The 22,442-nt window shown below is 40.7% G+C and overlaps 1 protein-coding gene across 1 annotated transcript in view; it reads right to left on the reverse strand.

Moving 5' to 3' along the window:
- The window catches only part of rims3 (regulating synaptic membrane exocytosis 3), a 37,267-nt gene extending 18,867 nt beyond the window's left edge, over positions 1-18,400 (reverse strand). The window contains exons 1-2 of the mRNA XM_051390110.1: positions 18,199-18,400; positions 6,613-6,916 (exon numbers count right to left, since the gene is read on the reverse strand). Of these exons, the coding sequence (XP_051246070.1) occupies positions 6,613-6,877 (265 nt within the window). The 5' untranslated portion in view covers positions 6,878-6,916; positions 18,199-18,400. The remainder of the gene's footprint in view (positions 1-6,612; positions 6,917-18,198) is intronic.
- Between the last annotated feature and the right edge of the window lie 4,042 nt (positions 18,401-22,442).

Here is a 22,442-nt window from a genome sequence, read left to right on the forward strand (position 1 = left end):
GTGTGTCTGTGTGTGTGTGGCTCACTGATACTAATAATAGCAGGTAATACATAGAACACAGGCAGAGCCAAAATGCCATCCCCAACACTCGCCTGTTACAAAACCTAGAATAATGAGACAAAGACACAGTGGGAGTTGGGGCTATGAATGGAATTACATGAAGAAGAGATATTACACAAGAAAAACAGTGAAAAACACACCATGTGTGTACGAAGTATCAAAGATAAGGATCTAAATATGGAAGCACACCTTATACAACTGTACCAGTTTTGTATACAACATGAAGGATAACCTTATCTTCTACACTATGTTCATAAGGTTTGTCTTACATTTGATGCTGCATGGGATCAACCAAACTTTGTCACCTTTATTCACATAGTTGTCTTTGGCAGTGCCGAGACACATTAGCAGGTTATTAATCAGGACTAGAGATGTGGTTTTGGGTTGACAGTTCGGTACAGCAGGTAAAACAAAAAATGTAGAAAATAACATTTTTGACATTTCTTTAGAAAAATGTTAACATTTAGCCAATTAGTTTGGTTCTATTCTTACTGTAACAGGTAATGCACTGGCATGTACTGGCATACTGTCAATACGAAAAATTACACTGATGTCCATGATGCTCCATCGTAAGAGTCTGGCCTGTTGATAATAAAAGAGCATAACCGCAGTGATAATCACTCTATAGCATTACTTTGGCTCTGTCTGAATCTGCAGTGAGAGGTTGCCAGTTTTTGTCTCGCTCTGCTAATTGACTCATTCGGGTGATGCTGTTGTAAATGACCAACTGTGAACCTACCCTGACGTCACCCACTGGTTTGTGGAGTACCGTTTTGAAGCCTTGAGTTAAGTTAACCTTGAGATATGCAGACTTAATTTGTTTTAGCAATTATGGACTACTCATTTTTATGCAGCCACAACAGCAAATATAACAGCCAAAGAGGTTAAATGGGCTGTTACTGCTTGGGCAATTGTAGCCTGGCTTTGTCCATATCCTTGCTAGGCACAATATAATACTGTAAACTACTGAGATGCAAAATCCTTTGTTAATTATAAATAAATCAGATGAGCTCCCACAAGTGAGACATTTTTGTTTGGAAACACCACAGGGCACAATTAAATGCCATCCATTAACACAAAGAACTGTCAGAGGTCTCAGCTGCTGTCTGAAAATGTTGACAAGGTTGCAATCAAAAAAAAAAAAAAAAAACATATTTGTCCTACTTTAGACCTCTAAAAGGAGTGTGTGTGTGCAGATATTTATGCAGGGATTTGTGGCCCATTGACATGCAGAATCCTGTGTCAATGAATGCGGACATTTACTCTTTTCTTTTTGCACTCTGCACCAAAACCTTTGTTCAGTGATAGTTTGTTTTCATTTTCCTTGTGCTGTTACCTTGTATTGGAAAAGCCTGCATCTTCCAAAAGACCTTGAGAGCTACTGTATGCCAATGGGAGTTTTTGCTCAGAAGATGATTAAGTTAGTTTTCCTTCTATATTTATAACTAATATTGTGACTGTATTGTTACAGTACAACTCTAATGATGACTACTGCAAAAGGCCAGATCATTGGACAATAATCCAGCAAAAGTTTCTGAAAGCTTAGAGAACCACAAAGAACGTCAGATGAGAAAGGTTTTAATATCTGTGGAGCGATAATGGATGAATTTTGAAATCGAACACAGTAATTCTTGCTTTAAAGTAGTGTAACACCTCTATTCTGCAGAAGACACAATACTTACCTTTTTGTACAGTCTGGAAATGATTTTTGGAAATGAAGTTGTTTTGAAAAAAAACACAAAAACACTTTCTTGCTTGCATAAGAGCTTACCGGGACAGATTCAGCAGATAGTTGTAAATTGACTGAATCCAATTCACGGAATGGAGCACGGCTAGAACATACCCTGCAGAAACTCTGACACAATAACAACACCATAACCACATTACTTCGTAATAGCGCTTTAATGGTGAGACAGTGACATATTCGCCCACTGTCGCCGTTCACTTTGTCTTTTTCACATCTTTGTGTCTCTATCAGCCACCTCCGTGTTCAGTCACTTTCTCTATTCCTATTTAGTCATCCACTATACATCTTCTTATTTAGAGTACAAAAATAACCAACAGAAACAGCTTTTTGGTCACTAGGTAGAAGATGCCTTGTGATGTGATCTAAGAAGTCATAAAAATGGTGCAAAACATAATAATGACTAGGAAAACAGAATAAGGGATTTTATAGATTTCCTTTTCCCTTGAGGTTCACTTTGCAACCACCACAACATACAACAGCAAGTTATTCAATAACATCAGGTACCAATCAATTAATCAATTGGTCTTTTGTTTTGCAGAATGCATCCAATTTATTTTTCCCCATTTCAGCCTCCAAACCCCAAATTACTTCCCTTGCACATTCCCTCTTCTCTGGGCAACGGTTCAACCTGTGGCTTATGGGCTATTAAGTGACCAACTGACCAAAGCAGGGGGGCCCGGCACCTGGGCCGACCCGCCCCATCAGCCAATCGATGCATGTGTCACTCGGAACATAGAGCAGTGACAGCTGACCAGATAGGGCTGTTAATGATCGCCAGGAAGAAGCAAAGAGAGGACCCTAATCGAACTTGACCAAGCGAGGGGGGAATGTTTGCCTGTTACCTGTCTGTGTGACCTTCTGTCAGTCTGTCTGTGTGGTTCACCCATCTAATTACATGCATCCATTTTTTTTGCCTCTAGCCTCTAGAATTATGAGGTAAGGAAAACAACAGATTAGGTTAGCCCATTTTGGCCTCACTGGGTCATTGAGTAAACAGCCTGGTTTGTCTCTAGGAGCAGGTTTCCAGACTCCACCTAGCAAAGTTCCTTGCAAAGTGACATAATCTTGTTGTTGGGTGGATTTTATATAAAATGATTAACGTAAAATACCTGGGTTGTGATTCAGTTTATACATAAAATCCTTGTTTTTTTTAGACTTCTTGAGACTATTTCAAATATGGATGCACCATTTTCTGGATATCTGCCTCAGTACAAATAAAACCCAAATTTACAATCTGTATAACACATATTGTCCCACTAAAATAACACTACAGAGCTCCTCCGTAGTGATTTTTTAAAGAATTCCAGCTGCTAAAGTTTGTCCAGCTTTGTTGAATATGTAATCATTAGTGCTGTCAGTTAAACGCGTCATTAACGGCGTTAATGCAAACCCATTTTAACGGCGTTCATTTTTTTATCGCAAGATTAACGTTCTTTTGGGCCTAGCACACTTTGTAGTTTTTTTCACATGCTGTTGCAACAACTAGTAACGTTAGAAAAACTACAACACCACACTGGATCAAGCTAGACCGGAAACAAAACAACAGGCACGCCGGACACACTTTAAGAGTAGTAGACGTTACGTTTTGAGTGGATGGCGAGCACAAGATGCCGAAATGGATGCCAATAATATTCTGAATGGAAAGTTTACTTTTAAAAAGTTGCCAAATGGTTCCATTGACAAGACCAAAGCGATCTGTGTGTTTTGTCGTTGTGAACTGAGCTATCATCGCAGCACATCCAGTCTGAAATACCACTTGATGGCCAAGCACACAGCTGATGCGAATTCTCCGCCCCCTCATCCAAGCCAGGCGACAATGGATGATTTTTCAATAAAAACAACATTTGCAAAGCAAGCCGATCCACTTTTCCATGTTGATAAGCGCATTAAAATGAGAAAAAAAAAAAACAATGGGACAAAAAGAAATCAAGGGACATTTAGAATAGATAAAAATGTGCGATTAATTGCGAGTTAACTATGACATTAATGCGATTAATCGCGATTAAATATTTTATTTGTTTGACAGCACTAGTAATCATACATTACTGCATCCATGCAATTTCCAACAAAAAGTGCAAAAAATTAACTATCAAATAAATGTGGTACTGGCGAAGCTTCCAGTTTGGCAGTAACGATCTACCAGTGCCCTAATATGAAAATTAATTTTTTTGTGAAGACATCCAGGGCATAATGAGTAACAGCAATAGCTGTGGATTCATTCACATCTGGCTGATACCCAATCCATCTAAAAAGGTATCAAGAACTGTTAAGTTATACCTCATTCTCAAGCTCATGCAGTAAGGGGTATGTTTTGGGAATACATCTCACAACCTGTCGTGGCCAGCACAGCGAGAAAATCTGCCGGGCAGGAGCTGAAGATGATACGGCTATAACGAGAAGAGATGTGGTATGGATGGAAGAGGAAGGAGCAGCGCATGATACTGCGATTTTGTTCCAGGCGCGATGTGTTCCTCTGGCAGCTGAGAACATCTAAATTTAGACACACCCCTCATCTCCCCTTCCTCTTCTCTACATCCTCAGCCCCTCCTAGCCTCCTCATCCACACTTTCCCCTCCATTGTTCTCTCCTCATCACCATGAACACAGAGACATGAAAGCCCCTGTGGTGAAAATATCGACAGCTCTCCCTGCGTCAGACAAGTGTCTGTGCTTGAGTGTGCCGAGCTGTGTGTGTGTGTGAGTGGCGCAACAGCCATCTCGACCTGATGGGTGCTAAAAACAGGTAATGATACAAGATAATGACAGAGGATTTAGGTGTGTGTGCGTGTGCTCAGTGTCCATTAGTCGTACGGTGACAGTGTTAGAGATGGCATGAGAACGTGTATGAAGTAAACACACACATTTATTTTATTTTTTTCGTGATTTATTTTTTTCATTTACATTCCTCTACTGTCCTCCAAAATATTATCTTTCTTCTTGCTTATCTTTCAGCATTGACTTGTGACCAATTCACAGCTGAGAGTGAGACAGCTGGTCTTGCTATATTTACTTCATACAGTCTTCATTCGAGGAAGTGTGTTTGTTTGTCCGATAGCATAATGTTGCCTGGACTCTACAACTGAAATGAGTTATTTTCATAATCAGTTAAATTGTTAATTATTTTCACTATGAAAAAAAACCTGAAAATAATGAAAAATGCTCAGCACAAGTTCCCAGAGCCAAATGTGACCTCAAATGTCTTGTTTTGTCTGACCAAGAGTCTGAAACCAAAAGATGCTCAGTTAAATGTCACAGAAGAAAAAAAAAGACATATTTGAAAAGCTAGAACTTTTGTTTAAAATTGTTCAAACTTAGCAAATGACAAAAGAATATTGTTGACATTGGTACAGAAACTCCTGCTAGACAACCAACAATCCTTGTACATACAGTACAACCACAGAGCAAGCAGACAAGCACAAAGACACATGCAGACACTGTTCTGACAAGGTTACAGTTCAATGTACTGGAAAGAGACAGAGTGTACTAAGAGGATGTGGGGAGACAAACGACAGACAGAAGAATGAAGAAAGAATTTAACTGCATTAAAATTAGTTGCATCCCTGGCCCCTCTTGGACCTGCCTCTCAGCCTTTACCAACCCTCGTTATGTGACATGTTTTTCCTGTTTCCCACCAGGAGTGAGTGCGTTTGTGTTCAACACCAAGGCGCAAAATGAGAAACGCTTTTGTTGTAGCTGCACAATATCTGTAATTATACCCCACAGGACACATATAAGAACATAGCACCGCTATCATTGCCATACAGCCACCATGCATACTAGCTGCTACTGCTGCAAACCCACTTCAGAGTTCAACACACAATGATGCTCACAATAGTGTTGAAGGCTTTCAAAAAGGGCTCATTACAATGATAATACCACAAAAGGTAAAGCCAGTGAGAGCTTGTTGAAAAAGATATTAAAAGGTATTATAAGTGAAGCAGTGCACCACCAAATACCCTTTGGAGTGGATTATGTTAATGTCATTGTGCATACTCTAAAACAATCGCTGTCCTGTTAGACCATCTGTTTAACTGTTTAACTGCAGCAGGAAAGCATTTAAAAAGGCATGTGGGATATTTTGAATTGTTAAAGCCAAGCCAGGAAGGTAAAAGGTGATTAAATGTATTTTCTATTAAAAAATTCCATTTTCATTTGGAAAGGATTATGATCAGCAGCTTTAAATCTGAACCAAAATTTAAACCAAAGATTGATATCCCCAAACTTTAATAATAGAATAGAATAGAAAGAATAAACAGATAAGAGAAGAGGAAAAGGACAAGGGCAAAGAAAACTAGAAGCAGATAATTAAAAGATCAGAAGGAGGGAAGAAAGGAAGTAGATGGGGACAAAAGGAGTCAGAAGTCGCACTGACCTACCTAAAATTGGGTGAATGGTGGAAAAAGGACACACAAGAAAAACATCTTGTGATACAGAGAATTTGATGAAAGAAACGGGGGCTAGAGGTTATGTAGAGGAAAAACAGAAATTTAATTTTACTACTGTGTTGTACTAGCAGTGGAACCCATTTAAAACTAAAGGTACCAGATATGTCTAGCTGAATTTTGGGTTAATGTGTATGATGTGATGGACAAGAAATCGAGTATTTCCCTTTGATGGAAAACATGGGGTCTTAACTTTGAATATTTCCGTTGGTGAGAGCTACCTGATACGATGCAGAAATATGATGAAAGAAATTGTTTGTTTTTTTTCTAATTTAGAAGCAACTGGAAGGGATTTATATGGCAAAAACAGGGTTCAATTTAAAGAGTTTACATCCAACAGAAGCATTTCAAACTATAAACTGACCTTGCTGGTTGAGCTGCTGTGTGCTCTTGCTCCACTGCGACAGCCCCACAATGGCCACCATCTTGGCGCCCAGACTGGAGCGCCGCTTCTTGTTGCCAGCCAGTGATGTGGAGTCTGCGCCCCCGCTGCCGGGACTCTTCTCCAGGCTGTACATGGCCCCTGAGATGCTGGAGGAGCGCACCACATTCCGGGCCGCCGCGCTCAGCCCACTAAGGCCACTCATCCCGCCTGGGCTGGGCACCTCCACAGAGCTGCTGAGCATCATGGTCCTGCTGGACTAAGGGGCCAGAAAGTTGGAGCAGGGCTGAGGAAGGAAGGTGAAAGAGGGTAAGAAAAAAAAAAAAAAAAGACAATTAGGTGGCAGTGGAATAGAAATCGAAGATGAGAGAACAGCTCCAATAAAAGGACGTCTTGATTTGCAGCACGTGATGAAATACAGAATTATAGCTTGTCTTACAGCTGCAGTGGCTCCCCGAGGCTGAAGGACACCGAGTTTAAATTTCAACCACAGTTTGGTTTTCAATTAAATTCCCCCACTTATTGCAGAGGCAGCAGAAATGACTTCCTACCCCCATAAAAGACAAATAAAAAGTGAGATGCTCCGAAAAGTGTTCTTGATCTCCCATAGTTTTGCAAACTGAGAAAACAAAGAACACAAAGGTCAGCAGACGAGGACAGTGCAGATGGCAGCAGACTGTTCAAGTGAGTTAAGAAATATCTCCCGTCACTCTCACACACACACACACACACACACACACACACACAAATGTCAGGGCTGGCCTGCTGTTGAGGGGTGACCCTGTCAGCTGGTATTTGTCTCGTGTGTTTTTTTGGAATCTCATTCTGTGTCTGACCTTAAACAGTGACAGATGATAAACTCTGCAGCTCAAGTCATCACTGGTTGGCTGAATCCTGGGAGGAAACCAGTGTGTGTGCGCGCACAGTACCGCCTAACTCTGATGAACTTATGAATATCTAACTGATGCACGCAACGCTCTTTGGTTGCAGAGTTGCAACTCTCATCATAGGCCTTTTTCGCCATTGTAGGAAAAGCACATGTTAATAACAACATTGGCAATGGCTCTGTTCTATTCACATAAACGGTGACAGAGGGCCAGAGTGCCAACATGAACAATAGCAGGACCCTGAAAATGAAGCAGCTAAATGGAATTCAACCATCATCTTCATAATCAATTATTTACAGCTGTGCTTCTCCTAATGTGACGTGTCAAAAATGACAAAAAAACTAACTATTATTATTCAGCATCTCTGTCATGCCATATCCCACTCCTCTACTTTCCTTGTTTCCTTTCCTTTTCTCTCTCCTGGCTTCAGAGGGATTATACTGAGGCTAAACCAACAGCCCAAGGGCACATTAAATATGTAGATGCACTGTGGCCAACATCGTGCTTTCACACTTCTTTTTAATATTTCTCTTTCTTCACTTCATCCACTTCCATATAACTTCTCTCTCCACCTGCTTTCTCACTTGGTTAATCATTACGACCCCTGCTGCAACTTTTTTGTCTTCTTTTTTTTTGTTACACAGAAAGTACGGCAATGCAGTCTTTTTCTGTCGAAGACAACCTACTTAATAAGTGCCTTGCAAACTTTAGTTGATGACAAAGGTCCTCTTTAGGTTTTTTGTATTCTTCAACACACCAACACACGTTATACGCATCATCATTTAACAAGATGCTAGCATCTCTTTGAGGCTGTACTTAGCGGCATAGTGGAGCTATGTGCTAATAACAATTCTAATATGTTGATGTTTATCAGGTATAATGTGTACCATATTCACCATCATAGTTTAGTGTGTAAGCATGAGTACAGCTGAGGCTAATGGGAATGTCATTAGTTTTTTGGTCATAAACTGAAGTATTGGACAGATTAATAACTTTACGAATCCTGTAACATTCCAATAGCAATCAAAATTTTAGAGTTCATCCTGCCGGGAAAGTGAATGTGTGTTCTCAATTTCATGGCATATATTATATTATCCGGCACTGATTGCAGGAAAGGGTTCACAAATTCTTTATGCAACTTCAACACTCACTCCCAAAACTGGAAATTATAAACAACACATATTCAGTACAGTGAATTTGTCCTTCATACATCTTTGGAATTGAAGACTCAAATGTAAATGCCCTATGCTTCCGTAAATCAGCATCATTGCCCTGCCGTGTGACGCCACCACAACCATGATGCTTACATCCAAAAAATTTTTGCTGACCAGCACTTTTTGCAGGAATGTATTCAGCATTACCACAATAACTGAAGTGGATGCTATTGAGGAACAATGAACGGATGTAGCAAAGGGCAAATTGTGGCATTTTGTAATGAAACTGATAATAGCAGCCAAGTAGGAGGAGGTGGAAGATTGCATGCTTTGTACAGGGCTACTGCAGTGACATTTGTTCTGACTGGAAAAGGGTACTGAGGGGAAAGAAAGAGGGAGAGAGGGGAGTTACGGGTTTAAAATCTGAAATTCAGGTGAGCCTATATGTCCTTATTTTCTTCCCCTCTTTTTCCCCCTCCCTCTCTTCCCTCCTAACCCGCTCTTTTCTATTCCAGCCCATGCACACTTCTCTTCAGCTCTCTGGGGGGGCCTCTGTATACTTTGAACACACAGCAAGTAGAGCAGGAGAAAATGAGGATAAGGGAGGGATGGAGAAGGCTGCTGAGAGAAGGGAGATAAACAGAATAGCTCTGTTTTCAGTGAGGACAGAGGGGAAGTGAGGGAAGACAGAGGACAGGGAAAGAAACGTGGGAGGAGACGATGCTTCATAATGAATGGACAGAGAAAAACACTGCAGGAAGCTGGGGCCTGATCTGTGAGAAATAATGGAGTGAAAAGCAAGAGAAGGAGAAGAATATGACACTGATGTATACTGTATATATGGGTTATATCTACACTGTCATGTGACATTGGTTACTGTGTTGTCCTATCCACAGAGCCAAAGTTTCCCTGCTTACTTATGAGATTGTTAGATTCATCCTGTTAAAGGAATAGTTCAATATTATGTGAAATACGCTTAATTACAACATACTTACACTATATCATAAAGCTTGGTTAGTTTAGCTTAGTTAGCATAAAGTCTGGAAGCAGGAGGAAACAGCTCGCCTGGCTCTGTCGGTAGGTAACAAAGTCAGTCTACCGGCACCTCTGGTTGTCTTGTTGTTTTTACCCTTTGATTTTAGCACAGATTAAATAAACAAGGCAAACACATTAATTAGTGAGCTTTGGAGTTGCTGGCACACAGACATTTTTTTTTATCTTTGGATAGACTCCCACAAACAGCCCCCTTCAGTGTTTAAGCTAAGTTAACCATCTCCTGGATCCAGAGAGAATTCACATGAATGATTTTTGTAATAGTCATTTTTGAATGCACTGAAAAGTCACCTTTTTTGCAGTTGAGAAAATCTCGGCTCAAGGTTTACTTACTTGCTTATGAGAAACCATGACTAAATTTCCCTTATACTGAACAACATATTTTGCGGTTTACTGCAGGTATGAGCACATGTCAGAAGGGGCTAGTGTTGAATTTACTTTCCATTTTTGAATTATCTATTCTTGGGCAGGTCAGTTGGGGAAAATGTTAAACTTGAGATGCGGTTGGGGTTACTTTGTGTGTGCTTTATTCTGTGAAGCAGAACATTTCTCCATTTTTAAAGGAGTTTGTTATTTTGTGAACTCCATAGCTTATAAGTCAAACCACATTAAAAAATATTTAATGGTGGGACATGAGCACTTTTTTTTAAACCACAAATGCATTTTGTTGTGTTTTTTTTATCTCTTGTATCTGCAGTTAAAGATGCCACCATGTACCTGTCCCCACACAGTGTTTTGCCTGACCTAAAGGTACGACTGGAGCCCATCTATCTTCATCTCAGTGCCAGACAGCTCCCCTGCCATATGTCTCTGTGCTCTCTTAACTTCTCATCTCAGAGCTCATTTATTTCTCCTCCCATCAGCAAACCAAACGCCTCCACCCAGCCTGGTGGCTATCAGCTCCTCCTCTGCACCTTGATTCCACCCGTCTCCACCCCACACCGACCCCTGCTATGCGAGATCTGCTAATTTGTCTTACACCGTGCCTACACTAGAGATGTAGCGTGATCAGCGCGTTAGCAGAGTAGCAGCTTCAGTTCTCCATGTGCTCACAGTAGGACAGTAGGTCACTTGGGTTTTTGCAGCACTTAAAGCCCAGTACACAACTGCTGTAGCTATGTGCATAAAACCAAAAAAATAGACATGAAGCATTAAAATACGCTTCAGGCTGCATTTACTGAAAAAGGCTGCATTCACTGAAAAAAGGCTGCATTCTGCGTAGACACGCTGTTTGCCCAGAGATTTGAGGGCAAGCAAAAAAAAAGAAAGACACTTTCTTTAGGTTCAAGAAGATGCACAGAAGAACATAAATGTGTCATTTATAGTGTGCAGATTCAACAAATATGATAAAATGTGATAAGAAGAGAGTTGTTTTCTTGCAGGTAAGAGGATTTTTCAATTTGTTTCCAGTCTTTGTGCTAAGCTAAGCCGCTGTTGGCTGAGCTTGATATTTATCTGACAATGTGAGAGAGGAATCTGTCCTCTCATGTAACTCTCTATAAGAAAGCAGCATATTTTTCCCAAATTGTCCTTTTCTTTAACACTTCAATGATTATTTTTGGTAGATAAATATTTCACAGATTGAGTCTTCCCTTATTTAAAATTATACCAACTGTCTAACAGAACACTCTATTGGCAAAGCTACAGTGTAGAAAATAAGAAACTTCCGTGTGATTCAACTACCGAAAACTGCATGTTGTCAGTGTTAGCCAATGCAGAGAAGCAAAGTGTAAAAATGTTTCAGTTTCTCCCATAGACACAAATTCCACAACCTTGTAATTAGATATAGCTGAGCGATCCATTAATGGTCTCTTTAAAGCTGCTCTCTAGTATGCAGGCCACACAGCCACTGCCGCTCAGTTAATTAACCTACAATTTAGCTGCAAAGTACATGGTAAAGATATCCTGTAGGTCTGAGTCTCGTCATAAAACAAATAATATAAAGCCATGGGGAGAAATGTCTCAACATAGTCATCAATAAGCCATAAAATCACTCTTATTGTCTCCTTTAACCTGTTCTCATGCACTGGTTTTACCAATTTGTTTTTACTTATTGCCTCCACTAATTGCTTTACTGTAGTGCACTCTTTCGAAATGATCGTTTTTTTTGTGTGTAATGTTGGATGACTCTGTTTTGATGTGTTTTTGCCAAGTGCTTTGGCTGCTGCAAGCTGAATATCCCCGAAGGGACAGTAGAGAGTGAACTGAACTGAATCACAGCTACACTGAATTAAAAAAAAGTATCAATCCGCTATGTACTGTTGGTCATTTGTCAGCAGTCAAATGTCATTAAATTTAAATAATCAGCATCCTATGCTCTTGGCAAGTTGCCATGTGTGGTTATCTGAATGCCAGCCACCAGTGTTTACCATGAGGAGCCTGTGTGTCACTTAATTTTTATAAAAAAAAACACAGTACAGTACATACAATTAAATTAAGGGGCTGAACAGGTCAGGTGTGCTTCCATAATTTCTCTCAGGTAACTGGTATCAAAATCTGAATTAAAGAATACAGTAAATGTGGCAGTAAATGATACTGTATATATTAAGACAGATGATGTTGAGAATTAGCAATAAGAGCAGAAAAAGTAACATAGAATTGGGTACATATGTGTACAATATACAATATTCTATCCTATGTTGTGTACATGCAGTTAGCAATGAGTGCAAAGAGTGAAAAACAGCTAGAATTAAAATGAAATCCAAGATGAACAAATTACACCGGCAGTGCACAAGGACAGGCTGGAGCTGTAATGCACTTCCTGTTGTGGCTACCATGGAAACTTCCCAGGTTACAATACTGTATGTGGCGGCCCAGTGCCTTCTGCCGTTGTGTTTGGCCTGGTGTCACGTTTGTGTGTGTGGCTGATGTATCTCTATGATCGTAAGGGGTCTCTTAAGGCGAGAAAACAGAAGGCTGGTTTTGCAGCCACACACACACACACACACACACACACACACACACACACACACACACACACACACACACACACACACACACACACACACACGGGGGGGAGAGAGAGAGAGAGAGAGAGAGAGAGAGCGTGTAAGAGTGCCAGGCTGTGCGACGACTGAGAGCCAAATGGATCACAGACAAAATCACACACAGAGAAACCCAACAGAGTGCAAACACACATATGCTGCACTAAATGTACGTGCCAGAGTGTGGGAGAAGAAAGAGCCGAAATATTGAATGACAAGGGGCTTTGACACTGGTGTCCTGGCTGACGGACTTGAATTAACATCCAAATCTTCTGTAAAACACTCAGCTCTGACACAGATTAGATTTCTTCAATATCACATTGCCTAAGAGAGTACAGTGTATCAGAAACAAATTGACCAGATACAGTCACAGTGCCATTAAATATTCACAAATTTCCCATTTCACACTTTGCAGAGCATTATTGTGCCTAGTGCACACACAGACACACACACAAATCTGAATCAAACGCTAACAGCCGTGAAATGAACAGAAAAAGGAGTTCATAAGGAGCTTTCGCTTTGCCTCTCCCATTGGCCCAATCAGATTTTTATCCAATAAAATCTTTAATGAGGTGAGTCAGTGAGTCACTCCCTCTACATCACCTTGTGACAGCAGACACAAATTCGATCCGTCACACCATGTTTTCACACAAATTAAAACAAACTGAATCATGTTGCATCAGCCATGGCAGTGAAGTAAAGGTTTACATTTTTTTCTATCAGAGATAGAATTAAATGGTCAAATTAGCCTGTCTGAGGTTGTCTAAAATGTAATATAACACTGAAATGCTCAATTAAAATGTGCAGCATACACCTGTGACCAGTGATAGCAGTAAACAAATTTCATCTCATTCTCATCATAAGGCAAATGACAACTACATTTTAAGACCATTTGTCATGAAAACAGAATCTATTATAGTAATTATTAAATGCATACTTTAATTGCATATGACACTACCGCTGGTTGTGTTGACCTGCATCAACTCAGCATAGATAAAAGGAACACAGGAAAAACCATGGCTAACACTTCAGCATGCTAGTTCTGTAAATAGTGTTATGTTTTTATGCAAGTTAACTATTGTTTGTTTGTTTTCATAGCCCTACTTTTTAAGAACATATATTCTCAATAAAAAAAATATTAGCAAGTGTCCTACAACAGAGCGCAGCTTTAATGTAGCATACAAAAATATTTGACATGGGCAGTTCCCACACCATTATGCTTGTATCCGTGAGCTGGTTAACTTAAGTAATAATTTGGAATTACATTATTGCCCACCACCTCCTTTCCATTCAGCTATGTACTGTACTGGGATGCTAGTTAATGGAGCAGACAGACAGTAAACACACACCCACACTTTGGAGATTGTTTATAACAATAACAATTACGTGAAAATACTTTTGGCATTAAGCCACATTGATAACCATCAAATCACTACTCTGTGGAGTATCATTTCATTTTCATTCACTGATCCCCTGCTTCCGTCATGTTCCCCACTAATCCCTCCACAGCTGAGCTAGCAATACAATGTTTTCGTCTCAGCACTGCATCAAATACCTCGTCCAGGATTTGAGCCAGCAGCCTTTTTGAGAAGTGAGACCTCTCTCATATCATCACTTATCACCCCATAGCAGTCTCACCAGCTCACAGGGTTTCTATCGTACACCACCATGGGGAATCTGGTGTGAAAATGAGACACACTTTGTTACTGTGTTATCTTCTACTCTCTCCCTCTACAGTGACACACGCTAAACAAACTGCCTTTAATTGTTATATTTATTCTCTTAAAATCTAAAAAAGGTTTTTCGGGAGAAGAAAGTCCGATTCCTATCTGTTTTACTCACTGTACTCCAAAAGCTGACCCTCAAACTTTTGTTTCCCTCATCTCTTGCCACCACCTGCAATCTGTCCAGCACTGAGCCATTCTCTTTGTGCCCTCTTCTCCTTTTCATCCCCATCAAAAAGAAGGATGGCAAAGTTACTCCGTCAGCAGCAGGCGGATGGAGAGCCAGCAGAAAATAGAAAAATAAAAAGCCAGAGTGGCTGGACGGGAAGGAAAGTGGGTTAAGAGGGGCGTGATGGATGAGACTGGGAGCTTTCCTGACTCATGGCCTGCTTTCTCTGGTGACTAATGTGGTCAGTGACATCTCTCTCCCTACCCCTCAGCCACCCCCACCATCTCTACATCCCACCTGGGATTCTGGTAGCCAGCCCGGGGCAGAACGGCACACAGGATCTCACCCCACTTACCACATCTGCATCACCAAGTTCCAGCTTAGACAGCCTGGGTTGTGTGTGGTGCCGAGGTGGGAGCTACAACAGGCCTTGGGGTCAACCAAAGCACGCCTCCCTGTCTTATTTACTGCTAAAGCTCTGGAAGGGATGTGTGCACTGAAAAGTAGTCAGATCCTGCGGGAGGACAAGATAAGAGCTGTATATTTATCTCTCCCCGCTTATGTTTTTAAGACTTCTATCACAGGCCTTTAATCCATTGCTTCCTTTTATATGCGACCTCATTTTTGGGTTGCTTGCATGTTTGAGTCTGTAGACTGACAGCGGCCTTTTGGTACAATAGGATATTAGCTAGTCAGTGTTATTTGCCGTCAATATATTGGATTTCAAGGCTTGTTGTAATTGCTGTCTACCCCTGCATTCATGTGTGTTTTTTTAAATATTGTGAATCATAATATGCAATTATGTTGTCTAGATTAAACTTTTTTTCAAAGTAATTACTATGTAAGATTGGACATGTAATTTACAGATTAATTTCTTATCATGCAGTCCATTGTGCAGAACATAAACTACACAAATTGACAATTACAATGCAATTACCTAGAAAGGTCTTTTATTATCTCTTGTCATCTCTTGTCTTGTCATATCTCTTTTCTTTTGTAGAATTTCAATCCCAATAAATGCAGTTTGATTATGTTGTTGATGAAGGATTATAACCTACATATTTTAATGTTTGTTGGTCTAGTTTTTTCACACGGATAAATGGTCAAATTTAAAGCAAATCACTATGTCTTTATTTTTGGGTATAAATATGAAATAAGTGAATAAATAATACATTTTCTAACTCAAAAATCTATAACGTACAAAAAGATACACTAACCAATTTTTTTTACATTGTTGGACATTTATTTTTTCTTTCAGCAGGGAGCATAGAGGAATAGACAGGTGTTATGTTGGCGAGCCAATAGCTTGTGCATATGATAGAGGTCACCTTTGCAGCAGCCTCAAACACGTATCAGGTGTTGAATGTAATTGATTTTCTGAGGTCTGTTGTTGCAGAGTCCCAGCATAGCTTGGAAAAAGTATAGTGACATTCAACTGGTCACCTGACACTGTGTATACACTGTGTAAATATAAACTTCAAAATATAGGTCAAAACCCACATCCACATCGTTTGAACTTTAAGTGTGCAAAATCATCTCGTACAAGACTATAGTGTCTCATTAGCAAGTTCAGTGTGAAGTGGGAAGTGAGGAGCGACACCGACCGACCATTGTCGACCAATCACAGCCACTCTCTTTGATGATACATACCAGTTGGCCAGTGAATTGTGCTTTACAGATGGTTGTCTATAAGTGTACATGGCCACATAAGGTGCAACACACACAAACACACATAAAGATGCGCCCTGACACGCATACACTGAAGCCTGCTCATTACTATGATAAGTGTCTGCTCTGCCCCCTTGGTTGTTTTCATTTTATTTTCATTTCAAAGAACACCAGGACCAGCAGCTGCCAGCTACAGATCTGAAGTGTGGTCAGATGTGTCAGTGCGCGTGTGTGTGTGTGTGCTGCACTGGACTTTGCCTCTGCCCTTTCCAGCTATCAATGCTGAGGATGGTGTGTGTGTGTGTGTGTGTGTGTGTGTGTGTGTGTGTGTGTGTGTGTGCGTGTGAGCAGAGACTCTTTGATGGAGGATGATGCAGTGCATAACAGTCAGGCTGGCCTTTTGAGTAGCCAGTTTATCTGGTACTATCTGACGCAACTCTCTCTAGTACTTGAACACAAGCACATGTATATTTCAACCTGTATATTTCAGAAGAACTTGAACTCTGAACTTGTGTGCCACACGTCTTAAATCTGCTTGTTGGCCACACCCATCCAAATGTGACATAAATAGAAAAATACTTTATAGTTTTGGGAAAATGGCTTCTGCATTTAAATGTTTGAGTTTTGTGTTAAATGAAGAGACAGAAGCATAGCGATCCACGAGTACCCGGGTTGAGTCTCTTTCTAGCTTTTACTGTCTCAATTCTGTCTCAATGGATTATTCAGAGGATCAAGTGTGAGTCAGGCAAGGATTTGAAGAGTTAAGCACATGGATAATTATTCTCTTTCTCCTTAAATTGGGCCAAGGAGGGCCCGCTACTTAATAAACTTGCTCCATGCTTCGCACTGTGTGTTTAACACTAACAATTACACGTGTCACAAGCATCCAACGGCTTTTATACTGCTCTTAGCAAGATTTAGAGAAAGACATGAGACGCTCTAGAGATCAGTCACGTGTTTCTGCCCCCATCCACAGGTGGGCAACACAGTTTGAGCTGAGATCTGGACATTTGTGTGTGTGTGTGTGTGTGTGTGTGTGTGTGTGTGTGTGTGTGTGTGTGCGTGTGTGGCCATCTGATATAATCTCACACCTCAGCATGCACTTGGCCTGACCTGGGTGCTGGCAGAGGACATGCATCTCAAAATATGCTTATTCTCTCCCCCACAGTCCCATCCACTCCCTCTCCCTTTACTGTCGCATGCGCTCGCACATACAAACACGCTCAGAGAACAGGTAACAGTGCGTAGTTGACTTTTCCTGAGGCACCTTTATGCCCTTTGCCTTTTTTTTATTGCCATGCAACCCTTCCACAGAACAGATGCACAGCAGAAATGCAAAGACGACCTCTGACATGTTTGTCCCTACACAGCTTTATTAATAGAAGCAATTGGTTTCCCATTTCTCCAGAAATGTTGTTAAAAATCCCAGTCGAACCTAAATAGACTACTCATATAAATTCCAGTTACTGGCAATCTTGCCAACTGAAAAAAAAAAAGATGAAAATGTGTATTTAGGTCACATTACAATCACTCTCCTGCAGATGTAATGTGCATCATCTTGTCTATATAATCTGAATATATCATTCCCTTTAGACAGTTAATGAGATTGAATGAAGTAGGAGATGGCATGATACTGTAAACTGCAAGCGCATCTTGGCATTGCTTAGCTTAAAAAGGTGAGAGTATAAAAGAAGAAACCCAAATCTTCCCAGCTAATCTAGTGCACATTGCATCCACAATAGGTCTATAAATTGTAACAATAAAGACAAATTCAGATGACTGCACCCAGTTTCAGCTCATCAACCGATCATCCCGCTCTGCTATTAAGTGCATTACTCACATTGGCGCTATCACTCACCGAAAACTGAGCGCTGCGAGCCGTGCAATTCAAAATAAATAATTAAAAAAAAGGAATCAAGAGACACTTACCACTTTACAGCAAGGAGCGACGAAGGCAAGGTGCGGGGTCGGAAGTTGTCAAATGATTGTTTGCTTGTGTCGTATCTGTAAGAATGTCATCGTTTGGGTTTTATTTTTGCTGTGCTGGCGTGCAGACGGCGGTGTGATGGACGGTTTCTCCACTGAGTGCTGCTGGTCACACGGCATCCAAGGAGCGGTGAGAGACGCGCTGCTGTGGAGAGAGGAGAGGAGGAGAGGAGGAGAAGGAGGGAGGGAGGGAGAGAGAGAGGGAGAGATTAGGACTGGGTTTGCTTTGAGGTGCGCGGCAAACAGCGACCACGTGTGGCCATAAGAGGGACCGTTTGAATAGGCACTGTAGTTGTGTCCTGCATGTGGGTGAGATGGAGATCAAGATGCGAGTTACACTGGTTCACGTGCCATACAGGTGCGTGGCTTAATAGACCGATTTCACAGCAGCCATTTTGTCATGAAACAATGGTGGTAAACACATTCAGTTATTAATTAGTATCATTGGGACCACCTGTGTTTAACATACTAGTTAATGTCGAAATGGCTCCTGTGGAAGAGGCCTATTAACCCACTCGTTGGTCAAACACACATTTATCTGTAATTTTGCATCTTGTAGCCTTGATATATGAAAAGCAGCGTAGGCAAGCTAAAATTGGGTTGAAAAGGAATCATTCCACATTTTAAGAGACAGCTTTATAGAGCTTTATTGTTTAGTTATGTGGCTCCAAACTTGTTGGTTCTCTGCTCTCATAGTGGCGTTTTTCAGCCGCAGTGTTTTTAGAAAAAAAAAAAAAAAAACCTGACTCAGCACCAGAAATAAAGTTAGAATATGGTGAACTTTGAACATTTAGCAGTTAAACAGTAAGATAATAAGAATGAGTATCAGACTTACATTCCCCGGTGGTCAGAAACATGACTCCCAGTGTGTGATAATGTTGCTCCAAAACTGCTGCATGTGTAAACAAGCAACCGTTTGCTAACATGCTGTATCCATATCAACTTCAAAGGTGATACAGTCTCCTGTATGACAGTGTTGTGTTTACAGCTTGTTTCTGCTGCCGCCGAGTGGCAAAAAACAAACATGTATTTGAGAATATTTACTTTAATCATATCTTGTTTGTTTTATCCGTATAAAGAACAAAGTGGAAGGGGAAAGGGGAATATGTTGTGTGCTGTGAATAGTCCCTGGAAACTTCATGGTGATAAGACTCCAGAAATCACTGCGCCCAGCCAAGAAATAGTCCGGCACATTATCCACATTAGTGCTTGGATAGGGATTTTTTTTTTTACCCTTGGAAAAAGCCGGACTACTTTACTTACTTACTGTTTTTCCAGTCTTTGTGCTAAGCTAAGCTAACAGTCTCCTGGCTGTTTAGTTTCATATGTAATAGATAAGTAAGGGAGTGATAATCTTCTCATCTAAATATTAAAAAGAAAATGCCAAACTCCTTAAAGTTGCTGCTCTTACGGGCCCTATTTATTTCAGCTGATCTATTCCAGTCAGCTTTACTGTGCCTATCTCTAAGCAAACTAATGAAATCACCGCTGAAACACAAAGGTCTAGGGCCCTAGGGTAGTTGCCCACTTTGCACAGGTGGTAATCCAGCTTTGCAGAAGTGAAGAATACTTTTGTTCTGCAACCAAGAGTGATTAAAGAAACACTGTTACAGAGCTTTGTGGATAGGATATGTCATTTTAAGGTGTTTTTCCATTTCTGTATTTTATAAAACATCATCCACCACTGCACGACATCACCACACTAAAGTAGTGAAGCTTTAAAGGAAAAATCAAAGCAGATATTATGTTCATTGTAACTGTAATTTGTATTAAATAAGGAAAAACATTCAAAACAGTCTTTTGCAGTTTAATATAGAATCAAATACTTAAAAACTGTGTTCACTATGTTTTCCTATAAGCTGAGGGAGCAGGCTGCGCTGTCTGCATACACAGATGAAATGAATGTAATGAATCTAACATCATTTTCTGCCCAGCCTCTTAGTGCCATTCCAGTTCAAATGATCCAAGCTTAGCCGACCCTGGTCTCAAATACAGTCCATATATTCTCTGTACTGACAGTATTTACTCACTACAGTGTGTTATTACTCAGTTTGCGATGTGTGCACTGATCCTAATATGAACCCATAAACATCTGCAGCACAGAAACCCGGATCCCTAACCCTGCAGGTGAAATATGTGCCACTCAGTCACCCATGCGGCAAGCCATTCAGATAGGCATAAATCACAGGCCTTGAATCGATGCCCTGTTTCCCATAGGCGAATCGCCGTGGCACAACACAATCAATTCTTGTTCTCTGCTGCAACAGTAAGAAGGGTCGACTCGGAATCGGCCACCATCTAACATTAATACCAGCACTGAATCCGAATCAGCTCATTGGCATTCTGTATTGAGAGGGGATTCAAGCGGTGGCAAGAGCATCTGTTGCTGTCATCAGCTGATGTAGCGACCACAATTGCTGTGTAATAGCAATGAAAATGTGCTTTTAGGTAGTGTGTGTCAATTAAAAAGAGGAATTTTAATCGCTGCAGGTATAACTCATAACTCAAAGGATTGATCCGTTCAGAGCTCTGAAACACATACATGGTTACAGTATACAGTCTAAACAGGGAATTAACAAGACCGACAACCCCTATTGCCCCTATGGATACGTGTGTTAAATGTATTAGAGCACCATATACTGTGTATGTCTGCCCCATGTTGCTGGAGTCAGGTCACAGTCAATTGAATCACAGCACACATCGTGGTCATGTGACCGGGTTTGTGTAAGATATGATTTCACAGCAGGGTGGGGCAGGTTGGGGATTAAAGCATGAGCATGAGGAGGAGGAGGAGGAGTGTGTGTGGTACATGAAAAGTGTGTATGAGTGCATTTGTGTGTTCATAGCACTAAAATGTCATCCCTCAAGCTCCAGGCTCCCTCTGGGGAATACTGAACAATCCCCAATAGGGAAGGAGAAGGAAATGACTGTATCCATAAATGATATTCCTCACTATAACACACAGGTCAAATTAGTGAAATTGAATAATTTCCTTAATATGATATAATTGCATTTTGCGCCATAACCTTATACGGATCTTAATGTACTCCAGAGTGATTAAATGTCTCCAATAAAAACATTCAGCATCGGTCTGTGTGTGTGCAGGAATCTGCAGACTCATCTCTCATCTTTAATATTGCTCTGATCTCAGTCTGTGCAGCTCATGCATACATTACATAAACACAGGCAGGCTGGCAATGTGATGCTGCACCAGTTAGTGATTAAATCTGCTCATTTGCTGTTGGGGGAAACAAGACGTGCAAATGCCCATATTTCTCATTTAAATGTATTTAAGAGTCACCGGATGCCAATTTAAACAAGTTTCACTGAAAGGAGCGCACAAGTGCCTTTTCATAAAATACTCTGTTTCAATCGTTCATTAATCTGTTGAATTATTTATGTGTTATCTGCTAGCAGGGGGTGGGTGGGAGGTTACTGCTGACAGAAAGAGAAGGAGAGGAAGATACTATTTTGCACCCTGTTGCTGGCAGTCAGTGGTGGGTATACTCAGAGCCTTTAGGTTAAAGTACTACTACTACACTGTTAAACAAAAAAAAAAAAAATCCCTTTTCCCTCTGAAAAGCAGTGGAAGTATAAAGTGGCATGAAATGGAAACCTCAGATTTGTACTTGAATAAATCTGCATTACACCACTGCTTGCAGTTAATGCTGTGTTGCCATTTATAAGCATGTATACAATTATATTAGCAATATGCTACACGCCTTTGACGTGGCAATGAGATACTGACTTGAGATCATTTCATCCACACAAATTCACAATAAGACACACACAGGGAGTTCCAGCTCAGTTTCACCTCTTGCCGATATCACAAACTCCCTGTCAGCTGAAAATATGCTCCAGTCAGCAGAGCTGTAGGCCCTATAGCAGCAGAATAGCTTATTGCTGTCTCTTTGTCACTGTATCCCTCTTCTTGTGGTCCCACCGGGTGCTCAACACCTGATGAATACGTATTGAATAACTCAATCACTCATTGTCATCCATGCACTACCACATTTTGCTCTCCTTTGGAGGACATTGGCCTACAAGCTGGTGTGGATGGATGGTTTTAGACTTCAGTTGTTTCAATATTGTGTCACATTACAATCTGAGTAGCATAAACAGAGGGAGAATAATATCCTGAGATACCAAACTGCAGCTTCTTTTCAAGTTAGTCCTATATTACATAG

This window comes from Dicentrarchus labrax, unplaced genomic scaffold, assembly GCF_905237075.1.
Source record: "Dicentrarchus labrax unplaced genomic scaffold, dlabrax2021, whole genome shotgun sequence".
In the NCBI taxonomy this organism is placed as follows: domain Eukaryota; kingdom Metazoa; phylum Chordata; class Actinopteri; family Moronidae; genus Dicentrarchus; species Dicentrarchus labrax.